Source organism: Psammomys obesus, unplaced genomic scaffold, assembly GCF_907164565.1.
Source record: "Psammomys obesus unplaced genomic scaffold, mPsaObe1.curated_primary_1811, whole genome shotgun sequence".
NCBI classification, from domain to species: Eukaryota; Metazoa; Chordata; class Mammalia; order Rodentia; family Muridae; genus Psammomys; species Psammomys obesus.
In genome coordinates this window covers 15,408,366-15,434,480 of record NW_026592548.1, presented here as the reverse complement: position 1 = coordinate 15,434,480, position 26,115 = coordinate 15,408,366, and the positions used below count along the sequence as shown (strand labels likewise).

The window sequence follows — 26,115 nt, the reverse complement described above, 5'->3', positions numbered from 1 at the left end:
AGCTCTGTCCATCCCACCCTCTTCCACTCCGCTCATCCCAGTGCCCTCATTCCAATATCTGGGTGAACAACCTAAAAGAGGGAATTATTGATTATTGCTCACAGCTTCAGATTCTTCAGTCTGTGGCCTTTGATCCTGCTGATTTGTGAGCCCGTGAGGAGGCAGACCAGCACGGTAGGGAGCGTGTGGAAGAGGAGGCCCTCCGCTCGTGTGCTCAGGAAGCAGTGCTAAGAGAGGTGGGGGCCTTGTGTGTTCCTGGAGTCACTCCTCCAGGGACCCGCCTCCTCCACCCTGCTCCACTATAGAAGTACCCCCTAATAGTACCACCCGTGAGGATGCGGTGTCCGACCTAAGAGCCTGACTTTGCTTTTGATGGAGTGAGGGCGCAACCCTGGGAGCCTGAGATGGGGTTTGCTTTTAGGTGTGTCAGTCTTGATTTGTCCTTGTCTTCAAGCCTTCAGTGAGTCTCAGCACTGCTTTTCACCCACATAGTAGCTCAGTTTTACAGAAGTGACAGAGCCCCTTCTGACCGATCCTTGTACTCACTGAATTCTAGCAACTGCAATTTAGCAGTTACTCAATTCAGCGCTATCATTTTACATACGCTGACGCTGAGGCTCGTGATATGACTCGTCACTGAGATGATCGGAGCCAGAGCCCACTGCGCTTCCTCTGTGCACGCTAGTAACGCTGAAAACAGACACAGGAAACATCTTGTTTCACTTAGATGCTTTTGATTGCAAAAGACGGTGCCATAGGCCATCATACGGAGGTCAGAGTTTCAATCCCCTCTGAAATATTAAGGGAAATGGGGATCACACAGAATCTAAAAATAGGGCCTGCAATATGATGACCTTGGAGACAGGATGGTGCCAAGCAGCTCTGGATAGCTTAGCGGCACATTTGTGGGTGTGTAGTGTACATTCCTGCTCATTCTCTCCTTCCCTCACTCCTTCCTTCTTCATCTCTCTTTCTTTCCCTCTCTCCCTCTCTGCTCAATCTGCCTTTTTAAGTTGCCTTTCTTCTCCTCTGATGACTTCCTTCTCAGCATGTCTAATTACTCTTAATTTTTCCCATGTTGTGGTGTCTTACAGCATCCCATAGTCCCCAGTGGGGAGTACCTGTATGTTTCAGCATTCCTGTTTTATAGTAATAGAAAAGGATAACTGAATAGGGTAACAGAAGCAGCTGATGTTGATTCAGACAAAACTACTCATTCTAAGTGATCTCACAGGCTAATGGCTTGGTACTGTCCTCCACTGGGTCAAATGCCAACTCCGATGGCTGAGGAAAGATGGGAAGGAATTCACTAAGGCCAGGTCATGCTGGGTGGCACTGTCATTTTCGTAGGCTCTCAGAGAAGAATCCCTGAGAAGGGGTAGGGGGTGTACTTGCAGAAGAAACCATCACTAGCATAGATTTATCTGTTATAGAAGCTTCTGGGAAAGCAGTCCAGAGGCGTGAGACCAGAACTGCCTGCAGTTTCGCTGTGGGTGAGGGAGGAAGGGGACCCCAGAGAAACGCATGAAGCGTGTAACTGTAGACTCGAGCTCACAGGAGTGAAAATAAGGGAATGAGGACATCCTTACTCAGAAAGATGGTGGTGGGAGAGCCCCTCTCACTTGTCTGCCTCCCATCCTGCTCCTTGTTCTTCCTTTCCTGTCTCCCAGGAGAGAGTTCTGCCTCACCTCAGAGGACCACCACCTTGAGCTGTTATGCACTAAAGTCACTGTTCCCCAAAATCTCAGGCAGCTGCCACCCAGGCTTGTGATGTGGGTGTTACCCCCACACTTCATAGACGAGGAAACAGAACTGAGTTAAACAACATACCCAACAGCGTGGAAGATCTCATGGTTTGATAGGTACATCAAGATCTGAGCCATCATCTTTCTAGTTACTCTCCCTTTTTTCAGAATCCCCTTCTCAGGGATTCTTCTCTGAGAGCCTGCAAAAATGGCACTGCCACCCAGCAAGACCCGGCCTCAGTGAATTCCTTGCCATCTGGCCTCAGCCATGGTAGTTGGCTTTTGGCCCAATGGAGGACAGTATCAAACCTGGCCATTAGCCCATGAGCTCACTGAGAATGAGGAATTTTGTCTAAATAAACATTAGTTGCTTCTGTTACCTTGTTTCTTCTGTTAACATAAAGCAAGAACGCTGACACATTCAGGTCCTCCCTGGTGGTTACTGTCAGATGCCGTTAAGAACAAGAAAACAGGACAAAAATGATCTCAGCAGAATGAAAGATGAATGATATCATCTATTTTACAGCCTAGGGTGTTAATGAGAGATTAACATTTGTTCCTGGTTCCCGCACCTAGAAAAGACTCCCGTGGTTGATTTGCTAGACAGCTTTATAGGGCACTCTGGATGGCTCTGTGAACAGCTCCTTTCCTTCGTCGGTTCATTCATGAATTTTGATGGTGACTGGATTAGAGAAAGGACTGGATGTGGTCCAACTTTTCAGTAATTATAAACAGATCATGTCTGAAGGCATATTGTCTCAATATTACGCAGCTAAACACAATTTTCAAAAAGCCTCAGTGAATTTAGCAGATTCTTTGCTAGATTGAAGCCTTTTCCAACTCTTAATTCTTAATTTTAAGAATTAAGTTTTTTTTTTTAAATAGAAATTAAACTCATTCAAATTTAGTAGGAAACGGAGAGAATATTGTATTAATTAGGGAACCAGAAGTAGTAATGAAAAGTTAATTAGGGGCTGGGGTTATGGCTCAGTAGTAGATGATCACGGGTCTGGCATGTGTGAGGCTCCGGGTTCAGTGTCCAGTGTTAAAACATAGAGCAAGTAAACAAAGAAGCAAAAATTCCCAGTACCGCACAACCTATATTTAGGCAGTTGACTACCTTGTGTGAGTTGACTTTCCATGCCGTATCTTCATTTATTTCCTCATAGGGTCTCAAAGGACATCCAGGCCTCCCCGGACTCCGAGGTGAACAAGTAAGTGCTCCTGTCTTCCCAGTGGCAAAGGTAGACACACAGGGACACTCTGTGGAGATGCTTTTTCTCTTGTCATTTCAATTTTTCTCATAGTTATTTCATTCTATTTAGAGAAAAAAATAAAACCTTTAAATTGACTAGCTGTGGATTATTAGAAAAATTACAAAATGGCAACGTTTCACTCCTATTACTTTCTCTTTTCCTGCTGTGTTCAGAACAGTGGTTCTTTTTTTATAATTTATTTATTTTTATTAATTACAGTTTATTCACTTTGTATCCCAACTGTAGCCCCTCCTTCATCCCCTCCCAATCCCATCTTCCCTCCCTTTTCTTCTTCATGCCCCTCCCCCAGTCCACTGATAGGGGAGGTCCTCCAACCCTTCCATCTGATCTTAGTCTATCAGGTCTCATCAGGACTGGTTACATTGTTTTCCTCTGTGGCCTGGTAAGGTTGCTCCACCCTCAGGGGGAGGTGATCAAAGAGCCAGCCACTGAGTTTAAGTAAGAGACAGTCCCTGTTCCCCTTACTAGGGTACCCCCTTGGAGACTGAGCTGCCTCAGGCTACATCTGTGCAGGGGTTCTAGGTTATCTCCATGCGTGGTCCTTGGTTGTAGTATCAGTCTCAGAAAAGACCATTGGGCCCAGATTTTTGGTTCTGTTGCTTTTCTTGTGGAGTTCCTGTCCCCTCCAGGTCTTTCTATCTCCCCCTTCTTTCATAAGATTCCCTGCACTCTGCCCAAAGTTTGGTTATTAGCCTCAGCATCTGCCTTGATACACTTCTGGGTAGAGTCTTTCAATGGCCCTCTGTGGTAAGCTCCTGTCCCATTTTCTCCCTCTTCCGAGTTCCATCCTGTTTGCCTTTATTAGTGAGGATTGATCATCTTACCCAGGGTCCTCCTTCTTGCTTAGCTTCTTTAGGTGTACAGATTTCAGTATGTTTATTCTATATTATATGTTTAATATCCACTTATAAGTAAGTATATGCTTCTAGGATATCTCACTTAGGATGATGTTTTCTAGATCCCACCATTTCCCTGCAATTTTCCTGCTTTCCTTGTTTTTAATTGTTAAGTAGTATTCCATTGTGTAAATGTACCACAATATTTGTATCCATTCCTCAGTTGAGGGACATCTGAGTTGTTTCAGCTTCTGGCTATTACAAATAAAGCTGCTGTGAACATGGTTGAACAAATGTCCTTGTATACTTGAGCTTCTTTTGGATATATACCCAGGAGTGGTATAGCTGGATCTTGACGTAGCACTATTCCTAATTGTCAGAGAAAGCACCATATTGATTTCCAAAATGGTTGTACAAGTTTACATTCCCACCAGCAATGGAGGAGGGTTCCCCTTGCTCCACATCCTCTCAAGCATATATTGTCACTTGAGTTTTTTATTTTAGCCATTCTGATGGGTGTAAGGTAAAATCTCAGAGTCATTTTGATTTGAATTTCCTTGATAGCTAAGGATGTTGAGCATTTCTTTAAGTGTTTCTCTGCCATTCGATATTCCTCTATTGAGAATTCTCTATTTAGCTCTGTACCTCATTTTTTAATTGGATTACTTGATTTGGTGCTTTTTAACTTCTTGAGTTCTTTATATATTCTGGATATTAGCTCTCTGTCCGATATAGGGTTGGTGAAGATCCTTTCCCAGTCTGTAGGTTTGTCGTTTTGTTTTGGTGATAGTGTCTTTTGCTTTACAGAAGCTTTTCAGTTTCATGAGGTCCCATTTATTGATTGTTGATCTTAGAGCCTGTGCTGTTGGTGTTCTGTTCAGGAAGTTGTGTCCTGGGCCAGTGAGTTCAAGGCTCTTCCCCACTTTTTCTTTTAACAGGTTTAGTGTGTCTGGTTTTATGTTGAGGTCTTTGATCCACTTGAAACTTTAGTTTTGTGCAGGGTGATAAGTATGGGTCTATTTGCATTTTTCTACATGTAGACATCCAGTTAGACCAGCACCATTTGTTGAAGATGCTATCATTTTTCTATGTATGGTTTTGGCTTCTTTATAAAAAATCAGGTGTCCATAAGTGTGTGGGTTTATTTCTGGGTCTTCTATTTGATTCCATTAATCCACCATTCTGTTTCTATGCCAATACCATGCAGTTTTTATTATTGTTACTGTATAGTACAGCTTGAGATCAGGGCTTCAGATACCTCCAGATCTTTAATTGTAGAGGATTGTTTTAGCAATTCTGGGTTTCTTGTTATTCCATATGAAGTTGAGAATTTTTCTTTCAAGGTCTGTAAAGAACTGTGTTGGTAATTTGATGGGAATAGCATTGAATCTGTAGATTGCTTTTGGAAAGATGGCCATTTTTACTATGTTAATCCTGCCAAGCCATGAGCATGGGAGATCCTTCCTCCTTCCGATTTCTTCTTCCATTTTTTTTTTTCTTCAAAGACTGGAAGTTTTTTTCATACAAGTCTTTAACTTTCTTGGTTAGAGTTACACCAAGGTAATTTGTGTCCTTTGTGGCTATTGTGAAGGGTGTTGTTTCCCTGATTTCTTTCTGGACCCTTTTGTCTTTGGTATACAGGAAAGCTTCTGAATTTTTTTGAGTTAATTTTGTATCCAGCCACTTTGCTGAAGGTGTTTATCAGCTGAAGGAGTTCTGGTTGAATTTTGGGGGTCACTCATGTATACTATCATATCTCCTGCTAATAGTAAAACTTTGACCTCTTCCTTTCTGATTTGTATCCCCTTGGTCTCCTTTACTTGTGGTATTGCTCTAGCAAGGACTTCAAGAACTATGTTGAAGAGATATAGAGAGAGTGGGCAGACTTGCCTTGTCCCTAATTTCAGTGGGATTGCTTTAAGTTTCTCTCCACTGAGTTTGATGCTGGCTATAGACTTGCTGTATATTGCCTTTACTATGTTTAGGTAAGTGCCTTGTATCCCCGATCTCTCCAGGACTTTAAATATAAATGAATGTTGGATTTTATCAAGTGCTTTTTCAGCATATAAGGAGATTATCATGTGGTTTTCTCCTTCAGTTTGTTTATATGGTGGATTACATTGATGGATTTCTATATAATGAACCACCCCTGTATACCTGGGATGAAGCCTACTTGGTCATAGTGGATGATATCTTTGATGTGTTCTTGGATTTGATTTGCGAGTATTTTGTTGAGTATTTTTGCTTCAATGTTAATAAGAGAGATTGGCCTGAATTATCTTTCTTTGTTGGGTCTTTGTGAAGTTTAGGTATCAAGGTGACTGTGGCTTCATAGAATGAGTTTGGTAATGTTCTTTCTGTTTCTATTTTGTGGAACAGTTTGAAGAGTATTGGTGTTAGCTCTTCTTTGAAGGTCTGGTAGAATTCTGTGCTGAAACCATCTGGCCCAGAGCTTTATTTTGGAAGGGAGACTTTACGACAGCTTCTATTTAGGGGTTATAGGACTCTTTTTAATCTATTTACCTGATCTTGATTCAACTTTTGTAAGCTGAATCAAGAAAATTGTCCATTTCATTTAGATTTTCAAATTTTGTGGTGTATAGGCTTTTGAAGTAAGACCTAATGATTGTTTGGATTTCCTCAGTATCTGTTGTTATGACCCCCTTTTCATTTCTGATTTTGTTCATTTGGATAGCATCTCTCTGCCTTTTAGTTAGCTTGGCTAAGGGTTTGTCTATCTTGTTGATTTTCTCAAAGAACCAGCTCTTGGTTACATTGATTCTTTGAATTGTTATATTTGTTTCTAATTTATTGATTTTAGCCCTGAGTTTGATTCTTTCCAGCCATCTACTCCTCTTGGGTGTGTCTGCTTCTTTTTTTCTAGGGCTTTCAGGTGAGCCATTAAGTTGCTTGTATGAGATGTTTCAAATTTCTTCCTGAAGGCACTTAGTGCTATAAATTTTCCTCTGAACACTGCTTTCATTGTGTCCCATAAGTTTGGGTATATTGTGCCATTATTTTCATCAAATTCCAGGAAATCTTTAATTTCTTTATTTCTTCTCTGACCCATAGAGAAGAAGTTATCATAGAGTAGCGAGTTGTTCAGTTTCCATGTGTGTGTAGGCTTTTTGCTCTTTCTGTCGTTGTTGAGGTCCAGCTTTAGTCCATGGTGGTCAGATAGGATTCAAGGGATTATTTCAATCTTCTTGTATCTGTTGAGGCTTGCTTTGTGACCAACTATGTGGTCTATTTTGGAGAAGGTTCCATGAGGTGCTGAGAAGGTAAATTCTTTTGTGTTTGGGTGTAAGGTTCTGTAAATGTCTGTTAGGTTCATTTGATTCATGACCTCTGTTAGAGACATTGTTTCTTTGTTTAATTTCTGTTTTGTTGACTTGTCACTTGTTGAGAGTGGGGTGTTGAAGTCTGCCACTATTAATGTGTGAGGATCTATGTGTGATTTCAGTTTTATTAATGTTTTTTTTTTTTTACAAATGAGGGTGTTCTTGTATTTGGGGCATAGATGTTCAGAATTGTGATGTCTTCTTGGTGGATTTTTTTTATTAGTATTAAATGACCTTCCCCATCTCTTTTGATTAATTTTGGTTGAAAATCTATTTTATTTGATATTAGAATGGCTACTCTTGCTTGCTTCTTGGGTTCATTTGTTTGGAAAACAGTCTTCAAACCCTTTACTCTCAGGTAATGTCTATCTTTGTGACTTAGGTGTGTTTCTTGTATACAACGTATATTTGCACCTTGTTTATATATCCATTCTGTTAGTCTGTGTCTTTTTATTGAAGAGTTGAATCCATTGATGTTAAGAGAGATTATTGATCAGTGGCTGTTTGATGCTTTCATTCTGCTATTGGTTGTGGCAGTGTGTTTGTGTGCTTGGCTACTATTAATTTTGCTGTGAGGTTATTCATTTCTTGTGTTTTCCTGAATGCAGTTAGATTTCCTGGATTGTATTTTTTCTTCTAGTATCTTCTGTAACACTGGATTTGTGGGTTGGTATTATTTAAATTTGTTTTTTTCTTTTTTTTTTTTTTTCGTTGAATATCTTGTTTTCTCCATGTATGATGACTGAGAGGTTTGCTGGGTAAAGTAGCCTGGGCTGACATCTGTGTTCTCTTAGGGTCTGCATGATATCCATCCAGGCCCTTCTGGTTTTCATAGTCTCTGTTGAAAAGTCAGGTGTGATTCTGATGGGCTTGCCATTGTATGTTACTTGGCTTTTTTCCTTTGCAGCTTTTAGCATTTTTTTCTTTTTTCTGTATACATACTGTTTGGATTATTATGTGCTGAGAGGATTTTCTTTTGTGGTCTAATCTATTAGGTGTTCTGTAGGCCTTTTATGTGCTTATATGCCTCTCCTTTAAATTGGGGACATTTTCTTCTGTGATTTTGTTGAAAATATTTTCTGGGCCTTGGAGATGGGAATCTTCTTTTTCCTCTATTCCTATTATTCTTTTCGTGTTGTCTTGGATTTGTGGGACAGTCTGTGTCAGGAATTTTTTAGATTTAATATTTTCTTTGATGGACACATTGATATCTGCCACTGTATCTTTCATACCTGAGATTCTTCCATCTCTTATAATCTGTTGGTAATGCTTACCTCTGTAGTTCCTGTTTTCTTCACTAAGTTCTTCCTCTCCATGATTTCCTCCATTTGTGTTTTCTTTAATTTTTCCCATTTTATTTTCAGGTCTTGAGCTGTTTTGTTGATTTCCTTCACCTGTCTGACTGTATTTTCCTTCAGTTCCTTCACCTGTTTGTTTGAACATTCCTCGTTTTCTTTTATTTCTTTCAGTGATTTAATTATTTACTCTCTGAAAACCACAAAGTGTTTGGCTGCATCTTCCTGTATTTCTTTATGGATCGCCATAATCTGTTTGTCTTTATCTTCCTCTGTTTCTTTATGGAACAGATGGCCCTACTCTGTTTGACTTTATCTTCTTCTATTTCTTTATGGATGGCCATAATCTGTTTGACTTTATCTTCCTCTATTTCTTTATGCATTTTATTTGTTTCCTCTATTATACTCATCATAAGAATAGACGTAAGATCACCTTCTTGAATTTCACTTATGATAGGGTGTCCACGGCTGCTTGCCCCTGGATAACTGGGTTCTGGGGATGCCATATTTTTGGCTTTTGTTGGTTGAGCTTTTATGCTGGCCTCTACCTATTGGGCTGTCTCAGATGTTGGCTGTTAGTTCCTGGTGCCTCCTGGAATCCTGGTGTGGAGGGAATCCCCTTGGCAGGAAGATGATTTTTCCTGAAGGAAGCTTCCTCAGCTTTTGGGGTATGGTCACTGAATGGCCAGTGTTTCTTGGGAATTTCCACAGCTCACCTCAGACGTATGGACCCGAGTGATAACTGTGGTTTTTGGTAGTCAGGTAGGCTATCTCTTCACCAGGAGATGTCCTGGAGACAGCTGCCCTGCTGCCGGGTTTCCTGCTCTGAATATAGTGAGCTGTTGCTGCTGCTCTTAAACTGTGATTTCTGGGCACAGCTCTCTTGAAGAACCAGGGAACCCTGCAATTTGGTCAGTTTAGCTAGGGATAACTGGTTGCACCTTGGAGCAGTGTCTGGGAGCTGATCCCTTGGATCTCAGGCTTCTGTAGGTCTGAGGTTGGAGTTCTGTGCCCCAGTACCCAAGTGATAATCAGTGGCAGGTGAGTGGAGCATTCGTGCATGCAGCAGAAGGCTAGAGCCTGGAGCCTGTGGGAACCCCGAAACTTTTCCAGAGCAGGGTGTCCTGAGGTCGGACCTGATGAAACCCCTGTGGGGTTTCTTCCTGACAGGGAGACCCAGTCTGTGGTGTTGGGGGAGGTGGAGTGGGGGAGTTGCCTGAGTGCTCTGAGGTCAGACCTCTGGGACAGTGAGTTGGGTGTGCAGGCAGGTCTCTGGGCTGGCGGCTGAGTACCTGCTGGACCCCAGGACCTTTTTCAGGGATCATCTGGGTGACCTGCGGTCGGTCCCGATTGCTTTCTTCACTGTGGGGTTTTTTCTCCACTGGAAATCTCAGTCTCTGGTGTTGTGGTGCCCCTAGTTCAGTCTGGGATGGTGATCAGAACATGCAGGTGTAAGGCTCTGGGCTGGGGACAGAGCACCTGCCGGACCGGGAACTAGTCCGGGTTTTAGCTGGGCGGCCTGAACCCGATTGCTTCGCATATCATGGGTTTCCTCTCACCTGGGAAACAATCGCTAGTGTTTTAGGGCCCAGAGTTCAGTCTGTTGGTGGCTGTGCAGTCACTGCTGTCCTGCTCCTCAGACACAGTGTCCTCCTGGTGCCACCATCTTGGATCACTCCCCCCCCCAGAACAGTGGTTCTTAAACCTGTGATTCACAAGTCCGTTTGAGAATTTTGTAACTGCTTCAGGCCCTTTCCAAGAAAATATACACATCTGCACACTCACCTGACCTTTCATTCAGGGTTAGAATTCATTCAGTTCTAGTTGGTTCATGAGACTCTGATCAGGAATTCAAACTAGAATGGCCCATACTTTATCCATATGTATGGATACATAGGTATGGATAGACACACAGGTACTGTTTAAAAGTCAAGATACGTTTGCTTGTAACTGTTTGGGTTTTGATCATGGCATTACTTTTCTCTCCCACCAGAAAATAATGACATTGCATCATAGGTAAAATATAATCACAGACAGTGTAGGCGAGGGGGATCAGAAGCAGACTGAGGTAATAGATGCTATTTTCAATGATTCAACAGGGCCTTGTGAAGCCCGGAAGAAAACTCCACAAGTGATGGTTAGTCTCTGAGGAAAATACACAACTGAAGAAACAAAGTCAGTTTTCTCTTTGATTCATATTAAGCAGGACGACATGCTGCGTCCATTCCCTGAGGCACAATTTTTCAAGATTGCTAATTACTTCCCATGGCCAGGAAGGTGCTGTGTATATCAGGAGCATATGTAGGCTTGGCTTCCTGAAGCTCAGACAAGTGCTGAAAGGCATGTGAGCATTTACAGGACAAAAGCAAGAAGGGGGGGGGGTAGGAATTAGCCCCTAGGGAGAAAAACATCCCTAGAATACTGCTTTGGCAAAAATATGCGGATTCCAAGGAAGGAACTCAGCAAAAGTAGTGACAGTAGCGGCACTGTTACTACTGACTGAGTCCTCACAACCGCTCAGTTTTCTGTTTATTTACATGTTATAACTCTGAGGGTAACAGTATTACAAACTGGGGAGTCTGAATTCAGTTTGAAAGGCTGGAAAATATGGACCAGAGAGATGGCATTGTAAAGCTCTGGCCACGCAAACATGAAGACCCTAGTTTGGTTCCTAGCATGCACATAAAAGAGATTAAAAAAAAAATTCCCCAGGTCTTGCTGCCTTGGGAGCACAGCCTACACGGCAAACCTTGGCTCTCAGTGAGAGACCCTGTGACTCAAAATAAGGTAGATGGCTCCTGAGGAAAGGCACCCAAGGATGACCTTTAGCCTTTGCGTGTACACGTTCACACATGTACAGAGACATGCTCATATACATACAACCCCCTTCAAAAAGACTAGAAAAAGAAGAGTCAAAATTTGTGGTGACTTGAGGAACAACTAGAGTAATCTTGCATTTTGACTGTTACTAGATGTGCAAACAACCATAATTGATTCATTTCATTTAGAGTGTGGCTATGATTCATTTCTGGGAAATTTGTCAGTAAATTGGCTAGCAAACATTTGAAGACACAATTATCTAATTTCCATGCGTTCTAGTCATAAGAGCTGGCTGAGCCTGTATTTCTGCCAAACTGTACTATGATGGACTGCTTAATATTTTACACATGCTAATTAATCAAATGCCAAGTAGCACTGGGTTCTTGCTATTGCCTCTACTTTAGAAGATATTCCTGTATACTGTTCATCTTCTCCACATAATAACCACATGACCCAGGTGCCATTGTTCTGTTTTGCTAATGAGAAAACCGAGACTATGTAGAAAAGGCAGGTAGTGGCATTGCTGCAACTCTGAATGAAGTTGCCCAACTAGGCACAGGTATCTTGATGCTCTTTGCCAGAGAAGTGAGACTGGGGCAGGCTTCCTCATTTCCTAATCCTAATTTCTCAGGTAGAGTGCTTTTTTGACGATCCATACAAAAGTACAAAAGTACAGCGTGAACTCAGCCACGGTACGTTTGTGTTTCTGTGCTTGTCACAGCGGTGTTTAGAGGGTGGATGTCCCACAGTGTGGTAGTGATCTGTGAAGACTATGAAAGATGCTCACTGCTGGCTTTGTTCATGCTTGACTGCTCTAGCAGGACTGAGACATGAACGGGACTCTCCTGTTTCCTCTATGCAGCTGGCATGTGAAAGAAATCCAACCTGAATCAGATGGCCCTCATGTCCATTGCAGACTTGCTTAAAGAAAAAAAAATTGAGTCCAGTTAATCCAGACTAGCTAGGAATGGAATGAGAGAGGGGTGGTGGCTGCCATTAGCCAGAGAGACAATGGTCTATAAATAAAAACTGCCCTTTAACTGTGTCTCGCTCCTTCCCATTGTCATGCCCAAATACAAAGCCTTGTGACTCTCTCCACTTAGGTCTGTGTGTTTTGGAATTAGATGAGACATTAGAGAAAACAGTTGTAAATATACTGGAGGGAAGGTCATAATTAGGAAGCTTTTCCTAGAGTGTCAGCCTACACATCAGACTCACATTACAGAGCAGCCTTGAATGACAACCTCTGGAATTAGAACCATTGATGTAAATCCTACTGTCCCATCGACTAGCCATGTGGCATGCTACTGGGGCTTAAATATTTTATCTCCTTTTCTCACATCTATAACACAGGAACAATAATATATATTTTATAAGTTTTTTATAGGTTGAACAAGATGAGGTGTGTGTGTGTGTGTGTGTGTGTGTGTGTGTGTGTGTGTGTACTTAGTGTCCGGAGCAGGAAAGGGATAAAATATCTTATTTAGTACATATTAATAGGGCAATATTTTATTATATATACAGTTGTAGAGATTCTTCTCATGTAAATAAGAATTTTTACTGTGTAATTCTCAGGAGGTCAGCATTCATTCATAATTCTCGAAACTGTCTACAGTCATTAGGTCTATATAGCCTCCCATCTTCAGATGTAAAATGGAGAAAAATAATTTAAAAGATGTAAAGTACAGACAGAAAACTTGCTACAGAGAACAGTCCTAGCAAGGAATAATTGTTGGTCAAAGGTGACATGAAAAGAAAAAGAACAAAACAGATAAGCATTCTGAAAAAAAAAATGAGGAAAGAAACTTTAATGTCCTCAGTTAGCATTCTCTAGGTCTGTGTCTCCTGGTTTTCCAGATTTTTAGGAGCTCCGGGGTTTCAGTATTTGAACTGGAGTTGCTGCTTCTGTGTGCATCAGAAGGTGGGGGACAAGATGCAGGCCTTTATCTCTTTAAGAGCAATAAGCTGAACATGGACTCTATGTCAGAGGGCATCTAGAACACCTACCACTCTTCTGTTGTTACACTGTGATGTTAAATAAAGGCAATACAGCAGAGCTTCTTTTGGCTTTTCTTTCATTAAGAATTGTTTAGGACAGACACATAAACTCCGAATAAGCAGATGAATGAATGAATGAATGAATGAATGAATGAATGAATGAATGAGTATCATTGAGTGTCTGGAGAGGTGACTCAGCAATTAAGAGCAATGGATGTTTTTCAAGAGGACCACGGGTTAGTCCTGGCACCCACATGGTGATTTACAACCATTTGTAACTCCAGTTCCAGGATATCAGCTGCCTTCTTCTGACCTCCATGGGCATTGCACCCACGTGGCACACAGACATACATGTAGGCAAAACACATAAACAGCCAAGTAAGTAAATAAACATCCTTAAAACATTAATGAAAGATAGCGCAAAAAAATAATTTTACTCATTTATTCCAGCTATTTCACAGCAGGTTTGCTTCCTGATGTCTCTTGAAAACTTTGCTTTCTTTGAGCAAAGTTTATTTTAAGCCAAGAATTCAAAATGTGTCGATTCCAAGTGAATTCACTATGTGTAAATCAGCATGGGCTACTATTATAAAATCCCATAGACCAGATGGTTTATAAACAACAAAGCTGTATTTCTCCCAATAAGGGAGGCTGAGCATCTAAGATCATCATTAGGCCAGCTTGGATGGACTCTAATGAGGTCTGTATTCCGGGCAGCAGGCAGCTGCCTTATACAGGGCTACTCATCTCTTGATCTTTTCACATAAGGTGTTCAAGCCATTCATGAGGACTCCACCGAATGAGCATTTCAGTGTACTGAAAACACCCGTCTCACTGAGACACTGTCCTTCATCATTATTATCGACTTCCTTTTTTTTTCTTAATAGAAACATTTTGTTTATTTTTTAATAATGTATTCACTTTATGTTCCAATTGTAGTCCCCTCCCTCATCTACTCCTGGTCCCACCATCCCTCTCTCTTCCCCTCTATTCCCCTCCCCTAGTCTTCAAAAAGTTGCCTTTTCCCCTGGCAACTGACCTCAGCCTGTCAAGTCTCACCAAGGCTGTCTGCATCCCCTTCCTCCATATCCCGGCAAGGTCACCCTGCTAGGGGGAAGTGACTGAAGAGCAGGCAACAGAATCCATGTCAGACAGCCTCTGGTTCCTTACTGGGAGGCCTACATGGAGACTGAGATGCCTATGGGCCATATCTGAGAAGGGGGCCTGGGTCTTCTCCATGCATGGTCCTTGATTGGTGCATCAGTCTCTGCAGGTCCCCTGGTCCCAGATTTGTTGGCTCTGTTGGTCTTCTTGTGGAGCTTCTGTACCCTTCAGGTCCTTCTGTCCCCTCACTCTCCCATAAGACTCCCTGTGCTCTGCCCAAAATCTGGCTGTAAGGCTCAGCATCTGTTTCCATCCCTTGCTGGGTGGAGCCTTTCAGAAGACATCTATGGCAGGCTTCCATCCTGTTCTCTCTCTTCAACTGCTTCCAGTGTCTATTCTGTTTGCCCTTCTGAATGAGAATTAAGCAAGCTCCCTAAGGTCTTCTTTGTTACTTAGCTTCTTTAGGTCTGTGGATTGCAGTGTGGTTTTCATGTATTATATGGCTAATATCCACTAATAAGTAAGTATATACCATGCATGTCGTTCTGGGTCTGGGTTACCTCACTCAGCATGGTCTTATCCAGATCCATCCACTTGCCTGCAAATTTCATGATGGCCTTGTTTTTGATAGCTGAATAGTATTTTGTTGTATAGATGTGCCACAGTTTCTTTATCCATTCTTCGGGTAAGGGACCTCTGGGTTGTTTCCAGTTTTGCCACCACACCCGGCTGTGTGACTTCCTGTCTTAGTGTGCTGTTGGCAGGCAATGTTAGGCTGTGCACACAGCATAGCATCATTTACATGTGAGCATATCCGGGCCTTAGAAGACTTGTTAGAGCGAAGAGGGGAAGAGGTGTACAATACTTTAAGGAGGAGATAAACTGATGCTGCAGGAAGCAAGACCACTGTCAGTAGAAAGGATCTACTTTCCAGAGGTCCTCCCCTAAAGCCACTAGTGTTGGGCTTAGGAATTCAACTTGTGACCTTGGAAAAGAAGATGAATATTCAGTACAAGCATCCTCCAAAGTTTATACTGTGAATTTGAGACAGGCCCACGGCATTGTAACGGTGTTGTCAATCAAGATCTATTTACTCAATCGGAGTCTCTCTAAAGTTATGTCCACCTTAGAATGAAATGAGAGGTTGGTTGGGGGTTTAGTGATCTTCCTAGCCTTCTGAAGCTGATGACCAGACATCAAGCAGTAGTGTAATATGATGATGAAAAACGAGTAAGGTCTGTACTTGCTGTTCTGCAGAAATAATTGTCTTAGGCAGAGAGACAGCACTAGATTCTCCCTTCCAAATTTATTGTTAGTGATCAGTATCTCACTTAAGGCCTTTATCTAATGGTTTTACTCATTTCTACTAAAAATCAGCTTAATTTCCTCTAAATAATGATTTCAGTATGATACACACCATGCTAATTTCACGGGAAGGTTTTTTTTTTCTTTCTAGATTTGGGTATTCTAAACACCAAACGTGTTTCTTTGTGTGCCCTGTGGGCTTTGTCTCTGTCTTATTTCTTTATTTTTCATTTCAGGGAATCCCAGGACTCCCTGGTAGCATTGGCTCACCTGGCTACCCTGGCAGGCAGGTGCAGTGGCTGCATTTACACTTCCTTGTTCATGTTCCTCTTCACGTATACATTGCATGTTCTGATGCTGAGAGGCATTGTGCAAATGATGGCTATGTTAGCTCTCCTTCACGGTGAATTACTGACACAAACAATCAAAATCAAAGTTGTAAAGATTCTCCAAGTGTTGTATGCCTACTGGTTTGTCTGGTGTGGAAGTCTGACTTTTAAATGCATTTGGTATGTTTTACGGTGGAATTTTTAAAGTTATGATGCCTAAGAGGCAAATAAAATCTTAAATGAGTTCCATGGTAACTTGACTAAAATGAAATAAGTGTGGGAGTCTCTTCAAAATAAGTGTCATTTTTAATAACACATTTGTAAAAACCTGGGAAACAATTGGCGGTGACTCACATCCACTATGAAACACTTTCATCTGACCTGAACTTAGTTCGTTGTGTAGTTTTGAAAATCTGTTTCCAACATTTTGTACATGTTCCCCACCAATTTCCTTCCTAACTTCACATAAATTAGTAATAGAGCAGGTTTCCTTCATAGACTTTCTATGACATGATTGTTTCTAAAAACAACTAAACATTGAACTGTAGATTTATGTCCTTATCTTCAAAGAAAGGGGCAAATAACAACATAAGAATTAATCTATTGTTAACAAAATTGCAATTTAGGCACTTAAAGTTATCAAAAGGTACTGTATGTTGTACTGGAATTATCTGGTAAGGGAGTATCTAATGAGGAAAACAAAATATGAACACATACATATGGACAGTAATTTAAAGTTTAAACATACTCATCTCTTAAAAACCTACCAAAATAGATTTAAGAGTAAGTTAGTGTCTTAACAAAACACAGATAATTTCCCAATGAAAAATAATGTAGAGGAAAACAGTTTGTTGTTCCTGACAGCGCCTGCTAATGTACTTTATTTAGACAACTTAAATATATTTATATATTCATTATATATTTGTATTCATGTATGAATATATAAAAGGCATATATATATATATATATATATATGTATGTATGTATATATATGACTTTTGGGTTCTGAAATTCAAAAAAACCTTTGAGCATTTGTAACTGCTCTAGGTAAACTGAGCTCTGAATTTTATAATCTTAGAAATGATGCCTTTTATAGTTTTATCAATCTATTTGTGAGCTCCTCAAACATGCTGTACTATCCTGACAGCATCTCTTGTTCACACCAGGGGTTAGCCGGACCAGAAGGTAACCCAGGCCCTAAAGGAGTCCGAGTAAGTAAGCGTTTTTCATCAGTTTGTTAAATATGCCTGCAAAATGTAGAATGAAAAGATACAAAGTTCTTACCATTTTCACACTTCTAAGGGGTTTTGAGTTCTATGCAAATTTAGTTTGAAGGGAACGCATTTGCCATTTTCCCCTAGGTAAATGCCTCAAAACATCAGTCTTGAGGCAGTGTTTGCATCATTATTATCCACTTCCTGCCCTTAACTTGCTTTTGGGGGCCAATGTTAGGCTTCACTGTGCACACAGTGTAGCATCATTCACATATGAGCACAACTCCGAGCCGTAGAAGACTTGTTGGAGAGGCAAAGAGATGTGCAGTACTTTGAGGTGGAGAGAAATTGATGGTGCAGGAAGCATCATCGCTGCCGGAAGTAAGGAAAGGTCTGTGAAGACGGAAGTCAGTTTCACATCGGGGGCATCCCTTTATGTTTCTAAAGACTTAAAGGAAAATGTGAGCCCTCTTTGCTCAGTAGCTGGAAAAGGGAAAATACGGCAGCTGGAGTGTGCTACACGTTACAACCCCATTGCTGTAATTGCTGGGTTTGGTGCGTACATTCTGCAGCCTCTGCCTCCTGAGATTTACGTGCCGGGCATCTCCCCCTCCTTGAAACGCAAGCTTCCCTGTGCTTCTTACAATCGACCTAACTATATTCACAGCCTAAGCGCTCCAGCTGCTGCCACGCCTCAACTCATACTCTCTACTCTTCTGTGTCAATGAAAAGACTCATGTGTAATGTTTTCACAAAAAGCAGTAACACGAGGAGTTATTGCTCATATTTATACATCTTTAAATTTAATATTAAAGATACAGAACATTTCATGTATATCTACTTAGACTTTTATGGGGCAAACAGTGAAATGAAATAATGTAAAGATTATCTTCTTGCTTCAAGGGTTTCATTGGCTCTCCTGGAGAGGCAGGACAGCCGGGACCTGAAGGAGAAAGGGTGAGGTTTTTTTCCTTCAAATATTACTTCTAAAGTGTTTTCCTTGTGATCCCATGGGGATCACAAACTCATGCCTTGAGGAAAATTCTTATTGAGTGAGCGAGTAAGCCTTGTCTAAGAGAAATCACCTGCTAGGAATAGCATTAGACTTCTATAAATCCTAATGAAGTTTTGTAAGAAACATGACATGAACATAGATGGTTAGAGATGTTTAAATTCAATTTTAAAAATACATGTTAAACTATGAAAACAGGGCTGTGTGCAACCATGCCTCGTCCTGATGAATTTCTTCCTCTCTGGGGATGATAAATGCCTGTAAGTCGAGGTTATCATGCTAAGTAAGGTCTTTAGCTATCAATTAATAGATACACAAGCTGAAAATGAATTGAAATGTGAAAATTTTAAGAACAATGATGGGAATACTACATGGTTTGCCAAATAGGTACACACACACTCACACTATGGCATGCTGACCCACTCATTTATTTTACACACACACACACACACACACACACACACACACACACACACACAAATACTCACACTCACTCATTACTGTACAAACACTTCATATACATTAATTCCTGTCATGCCCACAAAGTGTCTCATTATTGACTGGGAGGGTGGGGCATATACACAGAAAACAAGCCACCCTTGACCATATGCGTGAAGAGAGAGAGCTTAGAACATGCCACCACTGTCCCGGGTGCGCAGCCTGGTGGTCCGCTGTTACGCTCTACTGCTTCTTACCTGACCAGAAACCTGAAGAAAGGCTGGTGGCCTCTTTCTGAAAGATGATCTGGAGTGGCAAGAGAACCCTCCTCTGTGCCTCGCTTTACTGTCATTGGTTTCACATGACACTGGAAGCTGGTACTGCAAGAATTTGATTAACTCTGTTTTTCTCCAAACAGAGAAAGAAAGGGAGACATGCATCCTGTTTTAGCTGTAGAGAACAAGCAGTTACTGCTGGCTTGTTACTCCTCAAAAATAACCATTATTACCAGTGAAGGGAAAGACCCCATTTGAAAGACTGAATGATATCAAGAATCTCTTTTTGGAGAAAGACTTGAATATCTTGTTAAGTGAATATATTGACTTAAGTGAATATGTTGAAATACTTTTGAACATTGTGCTCATTTCTATTTTACTAATTGATATTCAAGAAAAAGACCTATCCAATGTGTTCATTCAGCAAAAACTTACCTTTTTCCCCTGTATTCTAGGGCTCTCCTGGGATCCATGGGAAGAAGGGTCTGAAGGGAAGACAGGTAACTTGATTCTTCCTCCTTGAGGTCTGGTGGACTAGAGGGATCTGATCTTGCTTGTTCCTCCCTTCTTAGAATGTTCACAGGTGTCTACCCATATGTTTGTTGTCACCTGTTGATTTGTGTCTCGTTAGCACTGTACCAAACAATACCTGATAGAGTAAAGGAATGTAGGTGTAAAGCTGACTCTAAACGCAATTCTTCTTGCTGTAGCTGAGAAATACATTGTTGACTCCTGGGTGAGGATGAACAGTGCCAGATCATACGGGAACAGCTTAGAATATAGATGGATACAGCTTTGGCCTGTCCTTGATGAAGAGACATCTTAAGTTCCACAGAGAGGTGTCCAAAGGTGTCCAACGCAGTGTTGTCATCTGACAAATTCACCCTGGAGAGCCACAGAAGTAACAAAAAACATTGCAAAAAAAAAAAATCCGTAACATTCCAAGGAAGCTCTTAATTTTGTATTAGGCTGTATTGATGGAATATAATCATGGACCACTGGTAGATTACTCCTATGAAACTTGTTTCGTGCATTTCTTATATTTTTAGATTAAAGAAAATACATAGTGTGAATTTAACTAGATAATATTAATAATTTCATAGATGGGAGAATAATTTGATACTCAGTTCTTAATAATGAAGAAACTAGTCCAGAGAACTACTCTGGCTGAGCTAACAGATAGATACCTTTTTTCTATTTATGGTATTTTCTTGACCACTCCAAGATGACTTTTATCATGACAGTCTTACTGTACTGTGGCTGGGAATGGGAAAGGAATCTTTTATAATAGTTTGGACTGAATTTTTGGTATTTATGAATACTTTCTCAATGCCAGCAAAAATGGGATCTATGTATCTTGCAAATGTAACTTTTTAGGCTCTAAGTCTGTTACAAGTACATATATTAAAGCAGCAGAATTCTGTAAATTTTGCAATATAAAGAATAGTCAAAGATCCAAATAATTACTTCATTTACTGTTTACCACTGCTTTCTTGAGCTTTCCTTTTAAATTCAATATTTTCCTTTTGGACATTTCTTTTAATCCTATGATTAAAAAGCCAAAGTTATCTGTAACATTTAAATTATTTGAAACATTCAGTCTTCTGAGCTTTATAATATTTATTGAAAGTGGCTCAAGATAGATTCTAATGTCATTACATTAGAAAACAGGAGGTCTGAGATATTGAAGCATAGCTAAAAGCAGTAAAATTAAGATTCAAATACAGATGCAGTTATTATAAATCTAACAATCCTGCATTTCCTCTTGTACTCCAACTACTTAGAAAGAAGTGTCATTTTTTTTTCATGATATTTGGCCAAAATGTAATTGCTGTTTGAATTTTTCACTACGAAGACTTCAGATTATTGCATCAAGAGATGCAAAAGAAACCCCAATTCTAGCTTTCCTGCATCTGTAATGAACTTCAAAACTCATTTCTTCACAGCCAGAACAGGAACAAACAGCACCCCTGCCATCATCATGTGAGGAATATGGGCAGCATTTTAAGCACTCTGTGTGCTGTGTTTTCAGTTACACTCTATCACATGAATAGGTTCCATACTCTTTGCATTTTAGCCCTTATCCACACATCCCAACAGAGCCCATGGGGCTGTTCAAATTGACAGTAGGTCAGCCTCATCGTCTTTAGTCTCTTCTGCTCCAGTCTATGGGTGTTAGTTTTTCCATCTTATTGCTATCAAAAATTTGTTGTTACTAACCCCCCCAAAAATCATTTATGTAATATATAGCCTCCCATGCTTGAAAAAGTACATTATCTATTAATAATTACTTTAGGAGTTCAAAACCTTGAGATAAGCCAGCAGGCAGTGGTTGGGACTGGTGAACAAATCAAGCATTTTCTCAAAGTCCTATTATTATACGACTTGGATAATCACTAATTTGACTGATTGATATACTTTGTTTTATATGGATATTGACTCAACCTTGGCATCAGCCACATACAGGAAGGCTGTACTTTCCTACTTAATAATGGTACATTTTCTCCAGGGGAAATTATAGACAACTTTTGTTTTCTTACTCCTTAGAGAATCGTATAATTATATGATGGATTCTGTTGACTTCACAATGATAGCTAGTGAGGGCTGGAGAGACGGCTCAGTGGTTAGAAGCACTAGCTGCTCTTCCAGAGGACTTACTTTTAATTCCCAGCCCCCACATGGAAGTTCACACTCATCTGTAATTCCATCCCAGGGGCTCTTCTGGCTTTCAAGGGCCCAGTGAGCAAGTGATGAACAGACATACATGCATACAAAAGTCCCATACATGGTAAATAAAAACAGACAGTTGTAAATGCAGAGTTAAAGAAAGTGTAGAAAGATGAAAAATACAGTGTTTTCTGGGACCTTTGATTCTACTATTCTTTGCTTTGTTAAACTGGCAAAAGCTTATGGCTTCAAAATATATGCATTTGTGCAAGATTGCGATTCTGAAAATTGTATCTGAAAACACATGAATCCAGTTGTTTACTAACTATTGTTTTTGGTAAAAAATTGTATGGTACTGTAACATGTCATGTTTGTTATGTGTATTCTTTCTTATTTTTTCCACAAAGTGGCTTGGCAATTTGTAGAAGTCCACGTAGTTAGAGAGACAGTTTAAGGAACAGTTGACCGAGATACCATGGACCTCAGGCAATGTTCGGATACCATTCCTCCTGTTGGCTCTGAAAGTAACATCACTTCTGATCTCACACTTAGGAAGATGCCTTAACAGGTCACAAGTCTGTGCTGCTGGCAGAAAATCACTTCCCTGAGTAAACACAAGCCATGGAATTAGCTGTAGGGAACCAACTTGGCGGTGTCCGATTCTTTTGTTGTTGTTTAATGAAATCATAGGTTAACAGTGAGATGAATCTTTTCTAGACATTCTAAATATACAAGCGCTACTGAAAAGGACACATTTAAAAGGATATATTGTTTTGCTTATTCAAGAAATAATTACGTTACAACAGAGGTAATAATCATTCAACCCACTTTTTTAAATTTAACATTTCTGTTAAAGGTTACCCCTATTAAAATCTTACTTTCTACAAAACTTGCCCCCTGCAAGTGCAATCGTGTCTACATGTTATCTGGTATTTGTAAAAATATTTCTTTAGATTTTTTAAAATCACAATTATTACTTTGAAGTAAGGTCACTGTTTTTGTTAGGGATTTGCTGTATTTCTGGGTTGAATAGTATTAAAATAGTATTTGAGCAAATATGCTCCTTGGTCTGGGGTTGTTGGTGCTGAAACTCACTGTCCCTCCCTTCATAAGCTGTTCCGGATGTCAGGACGCAGGGGTAAGGCTCTCTCTAAGCAATGCAGACTTGTGTGACCCCAGATGCAGCCTGCCTTTCATGCATTAACTCGGGTACCCAATCCACTTTATAGTTATCTTTCTTTCCTATTTACATGTCATAATCAGATCAAAACTTGAATACTAGAGAATCGCCTCTGGAACTCAAAGCACTATTAACAGAACTGACTTTTGAAGACTGATAGGTCCAGGAGAGGCATCTGGTCCGAGCATTCGCACTCTGTAGTCTGACTTCAACTGACATTCTCTCCAGATATCTCAGATGGGAAAAAAAAATCAAACAAGGTAGCAGACAATGCTTCTGAGTGAGGCTCTTGAGAAGATCATAGCGCTGCTCTGTGGCACATGCTTCACTGAATATATGTGAGGCACATCTTGGAACTGGTCTGCAATGAATCATATTCTTTAAAGGCCCAAAGCAGCCACTGATTTCAAAAGTAACAACGCTTGAGAGAAATAGTGAGGGCAGAGAGGATCTGCATGCTTGCGAACTGCAGATACAATGCATTACATGCAATTGCACATACTTTTCAGTAGAGTTTCCAAGGTCCATTTTGGAGGGCAGCAGTCAGAAGTTAATGCTAGTGTTGTTTTCAGAGGTTTTTACAGTCACTGGCTTGGTTTACCATCAGTATGTTTATTGTACTAGGTTGTGTGGTTTCAACATTTAAGAGAATGGATACCACAGCTGACTTTCAGTGACTGAAGACAAACATGAACTGGGAGATGGCATTTACTCTCAATAATTCCTGGACAACAATTGTCCAAAACAAATCAGTGTTTTAGGCTGCGGAGATGGCTCGTTCAGTAAAGTGCTTGCCTTGCAATCCTGAAGACCGGAGTTCAGATCCCCAGAGTCCATAAAATGTCTAGTAGAGTAGTATGTGTCTATAATTTCAGTGATGGTGAGGTGCAAGGAAGCAGCACACAGATCCCTGGAAGCTTGGGAGCTGGCAACTCCGGGCTCTGCAACACAGTTCCAAGCCAACGAGAGACCCTGTCTCAAAGAAAATGAGGAGGGCACCTGAAAACCATGGTAGTCCGCTAAACCTCACATGTGTGCTATGGACACACACACACACACATTATTTTAGATTTCTCAGCCTTGATAGGATTAGATTACAGGTTATCAAATCATATTACATTTAAAATTTGGGAGTAAAACTGTATCAAGTTTTACTCCTGGGAAAACAAAATTGAAACCCTAAGTGATGTTTACTTTTCTAACTATAGAAAAGGTTGTCCCATCCCCCTTTTTTTCACATAGCTTTCTGTTGGAGGAGCTATTTAAAGTAAGCTATGTTTTGGCTTCTAACCCCAGTGTTAAGAGTTTCGGAGCAGAAGCTCTCTGCTCACCATCTGTTATTAGTGTCTATGTTTAACCCATGGCAATCTTAAACTCACAGAGTACACTATCGTCTCAGATGCTTAAGCTTTCTGCAGGAGGCAGAGACTGTTTTCTTTGCTTCAGGAAAAAAAAAATGCTGCTTATTGGCTCATAAAGGAAATGCTAGAGTATTTTTTGATAGTTGCTATTAATTTTCCAATGTTTTTTTTTCTAACTCAGGAAAAAAAATACCATTTTCTGGTTTCTATTTATGGAACTACTTATTGCAGCTCTATTTGGCTTAGTACTATATGATGAATGTGTGGAAAGTTTCAGATTCTAGAATGCTGAGTTTGCCCCACCCACAAGGTTGGGAAAGAGATGCCCACTGTTCATCTTTGGAAAAGGCCAGACAAGGCGTGATTTCACAGGGACGTGTCACCCAGAGGTCTCCGAGAGTCAGCTTGAGGGATCATGTTCAGGGCCGATAACAGGTGGAAAATGCCGCCGAGGGCCTTGTATGTCATCAAAATAAGCATAAAGTGATACATGGAGGTCAGGCCTCGTGTTCAGGTATAGGATTTTTTTTTTAATGGAAAATGGCAAGCATAGCTAGTAGGTGCTATGTTTCAAATATTTTCTGAGATGAAGGAAATGGCAGTGCCAGCCTTCAGAGTAGGAGAACAGGGTGATGAACGTTCTTTAAGAACACAGTACAGGTGACTCTGAAAATGGAGGCATGGTCTAGCACAGCCTGCCTGGGATGGTTCAAAGGCCCACTGCAGTCTGTCATCAACTCAGCTGAGATGCCAGACTTTACCTGTGGATCAAACTGACCTAGCTAAAAGGACAAAGAGGATGTGGAAAGTGGGTGTCACAGGGCCCGCCAAAGTCCAGCCTTGATCTGTGCTGATCTGAGTCAGTCCTGAAGGATTTCTTTTTTTTTTGGTTTTTTAAATTATTTTTATTTTTATTATTTTTTAAGCCAGAGGGACATTCGCTAGAACATTTTCCTAGTCTTTTTTTTTTATTAATTAAACTTTATTTACTTTGTATCTCCCCTGTAGTTCCCTCCCTCCTCCCCTTCCAATCCCTCCCATCCTTCTCCTGCTCCACGCATGCCCCTCCCCAAGTCCACTGGTAGGGGAGGTCTTCTTTTCCTTCCTTCTGATCCTAGTCTGTTAGGTCTCATCAGGAGTGGTTGCATTGTCTTCCTCTGTGGCCTGGTAAGGCTGCTCCACCCTCAGGGGGAGGTGATCAAAGAGCCAGCCACTGAGTTTAAGTAAGAGACAGTCCCTGTTCCCCTTACTAGGGTACCCCCTTGGAGACTGAGCTGCCATGGGCTACATTTGTGCAGGGGTTCTAGGTTATCTCCATGCATGGTCCTTGGTTGGACTATCAGTCTCAGGGAAGACCCATGTGCCCGGATTTTTGGGATCTGTTGCTCTCCTTGTGGAGCTCCTGTCCCCTCCAGGTCTTACTAACTCCCACTTCTTTTATGAGATTCCCTGCAATCTCCTCAAAGGTTGGCCATAAGTCTCAGCATCTGCTTTGATAGTCTGCAGGGCAGAGCCTTTCAGAAGCCCTCTGTGACAGACCTCTAACTTGTTCCCTGTTTTCTCCTTCTGATGTCCATCCTCTTTGCCTTTCTAGATGGGGATTGAGCATTTTAGCAAGAGTTTTCCCTCTTGATTAGTTTCTTTAGGTGTACAGATTTTAGTAGGTTTATCCTATATTTTATGTCTATATGAGTGAGTATATACCGTGTGTGTCTTTCTGCTTCTGGGATAGCTCACTCAGGGTGATCTTTTCCAGTTCCCATCATTTAGCATCTTTATTTGTAATAGCCAGAAGCTGGAAACAATGAAGATGCCCCTCAACTGAGGAATGGATACAGAAAGTATGGTACATCTACACAATGGAATAAAATTTATTTACTCAGAAATAAAAAACAAGGAAATAATGAAATTTGCAGGT

At 40.8% G+C, this 26,115-nt stretch overlaps 1 protein-coding gene across 1 annotated transcript in view; it reads left to right on the top strand.

Moving 5' to 3' along the window:
• The window catches only part of Col24a1 (collagen type XXIV alpha 1 chain), a 247,837-nt gene that overhangs the window by 33,713 nt on the left and 188,009 nt on the right, over window positions 1-26,115 (top strand). The window contains exons 8-12 of the mRNA XM_055614315.1: window positions 2,915-2,959; window positions 15,958-16,011; window positions 17,217-17,261; window positions 18,168-18,221; window positions 19,445-19,489. Coding sequence (XP_055470290.1) covers window positions 2,915-2,959; window positions 15,958-16,011; window positions 17,217-17,261; window positions 18,168-18,221; window positions 19,445-19,489 — 243 coding nt within the window. The remainder of the gene's footprint in view (window positions 1-2,914; window positions 2,960-15,957; window positions 16,012-17,216; window positions 17,262-18,167; window positions 18,222-19,444; window positions 19,490-26,115) is intronic.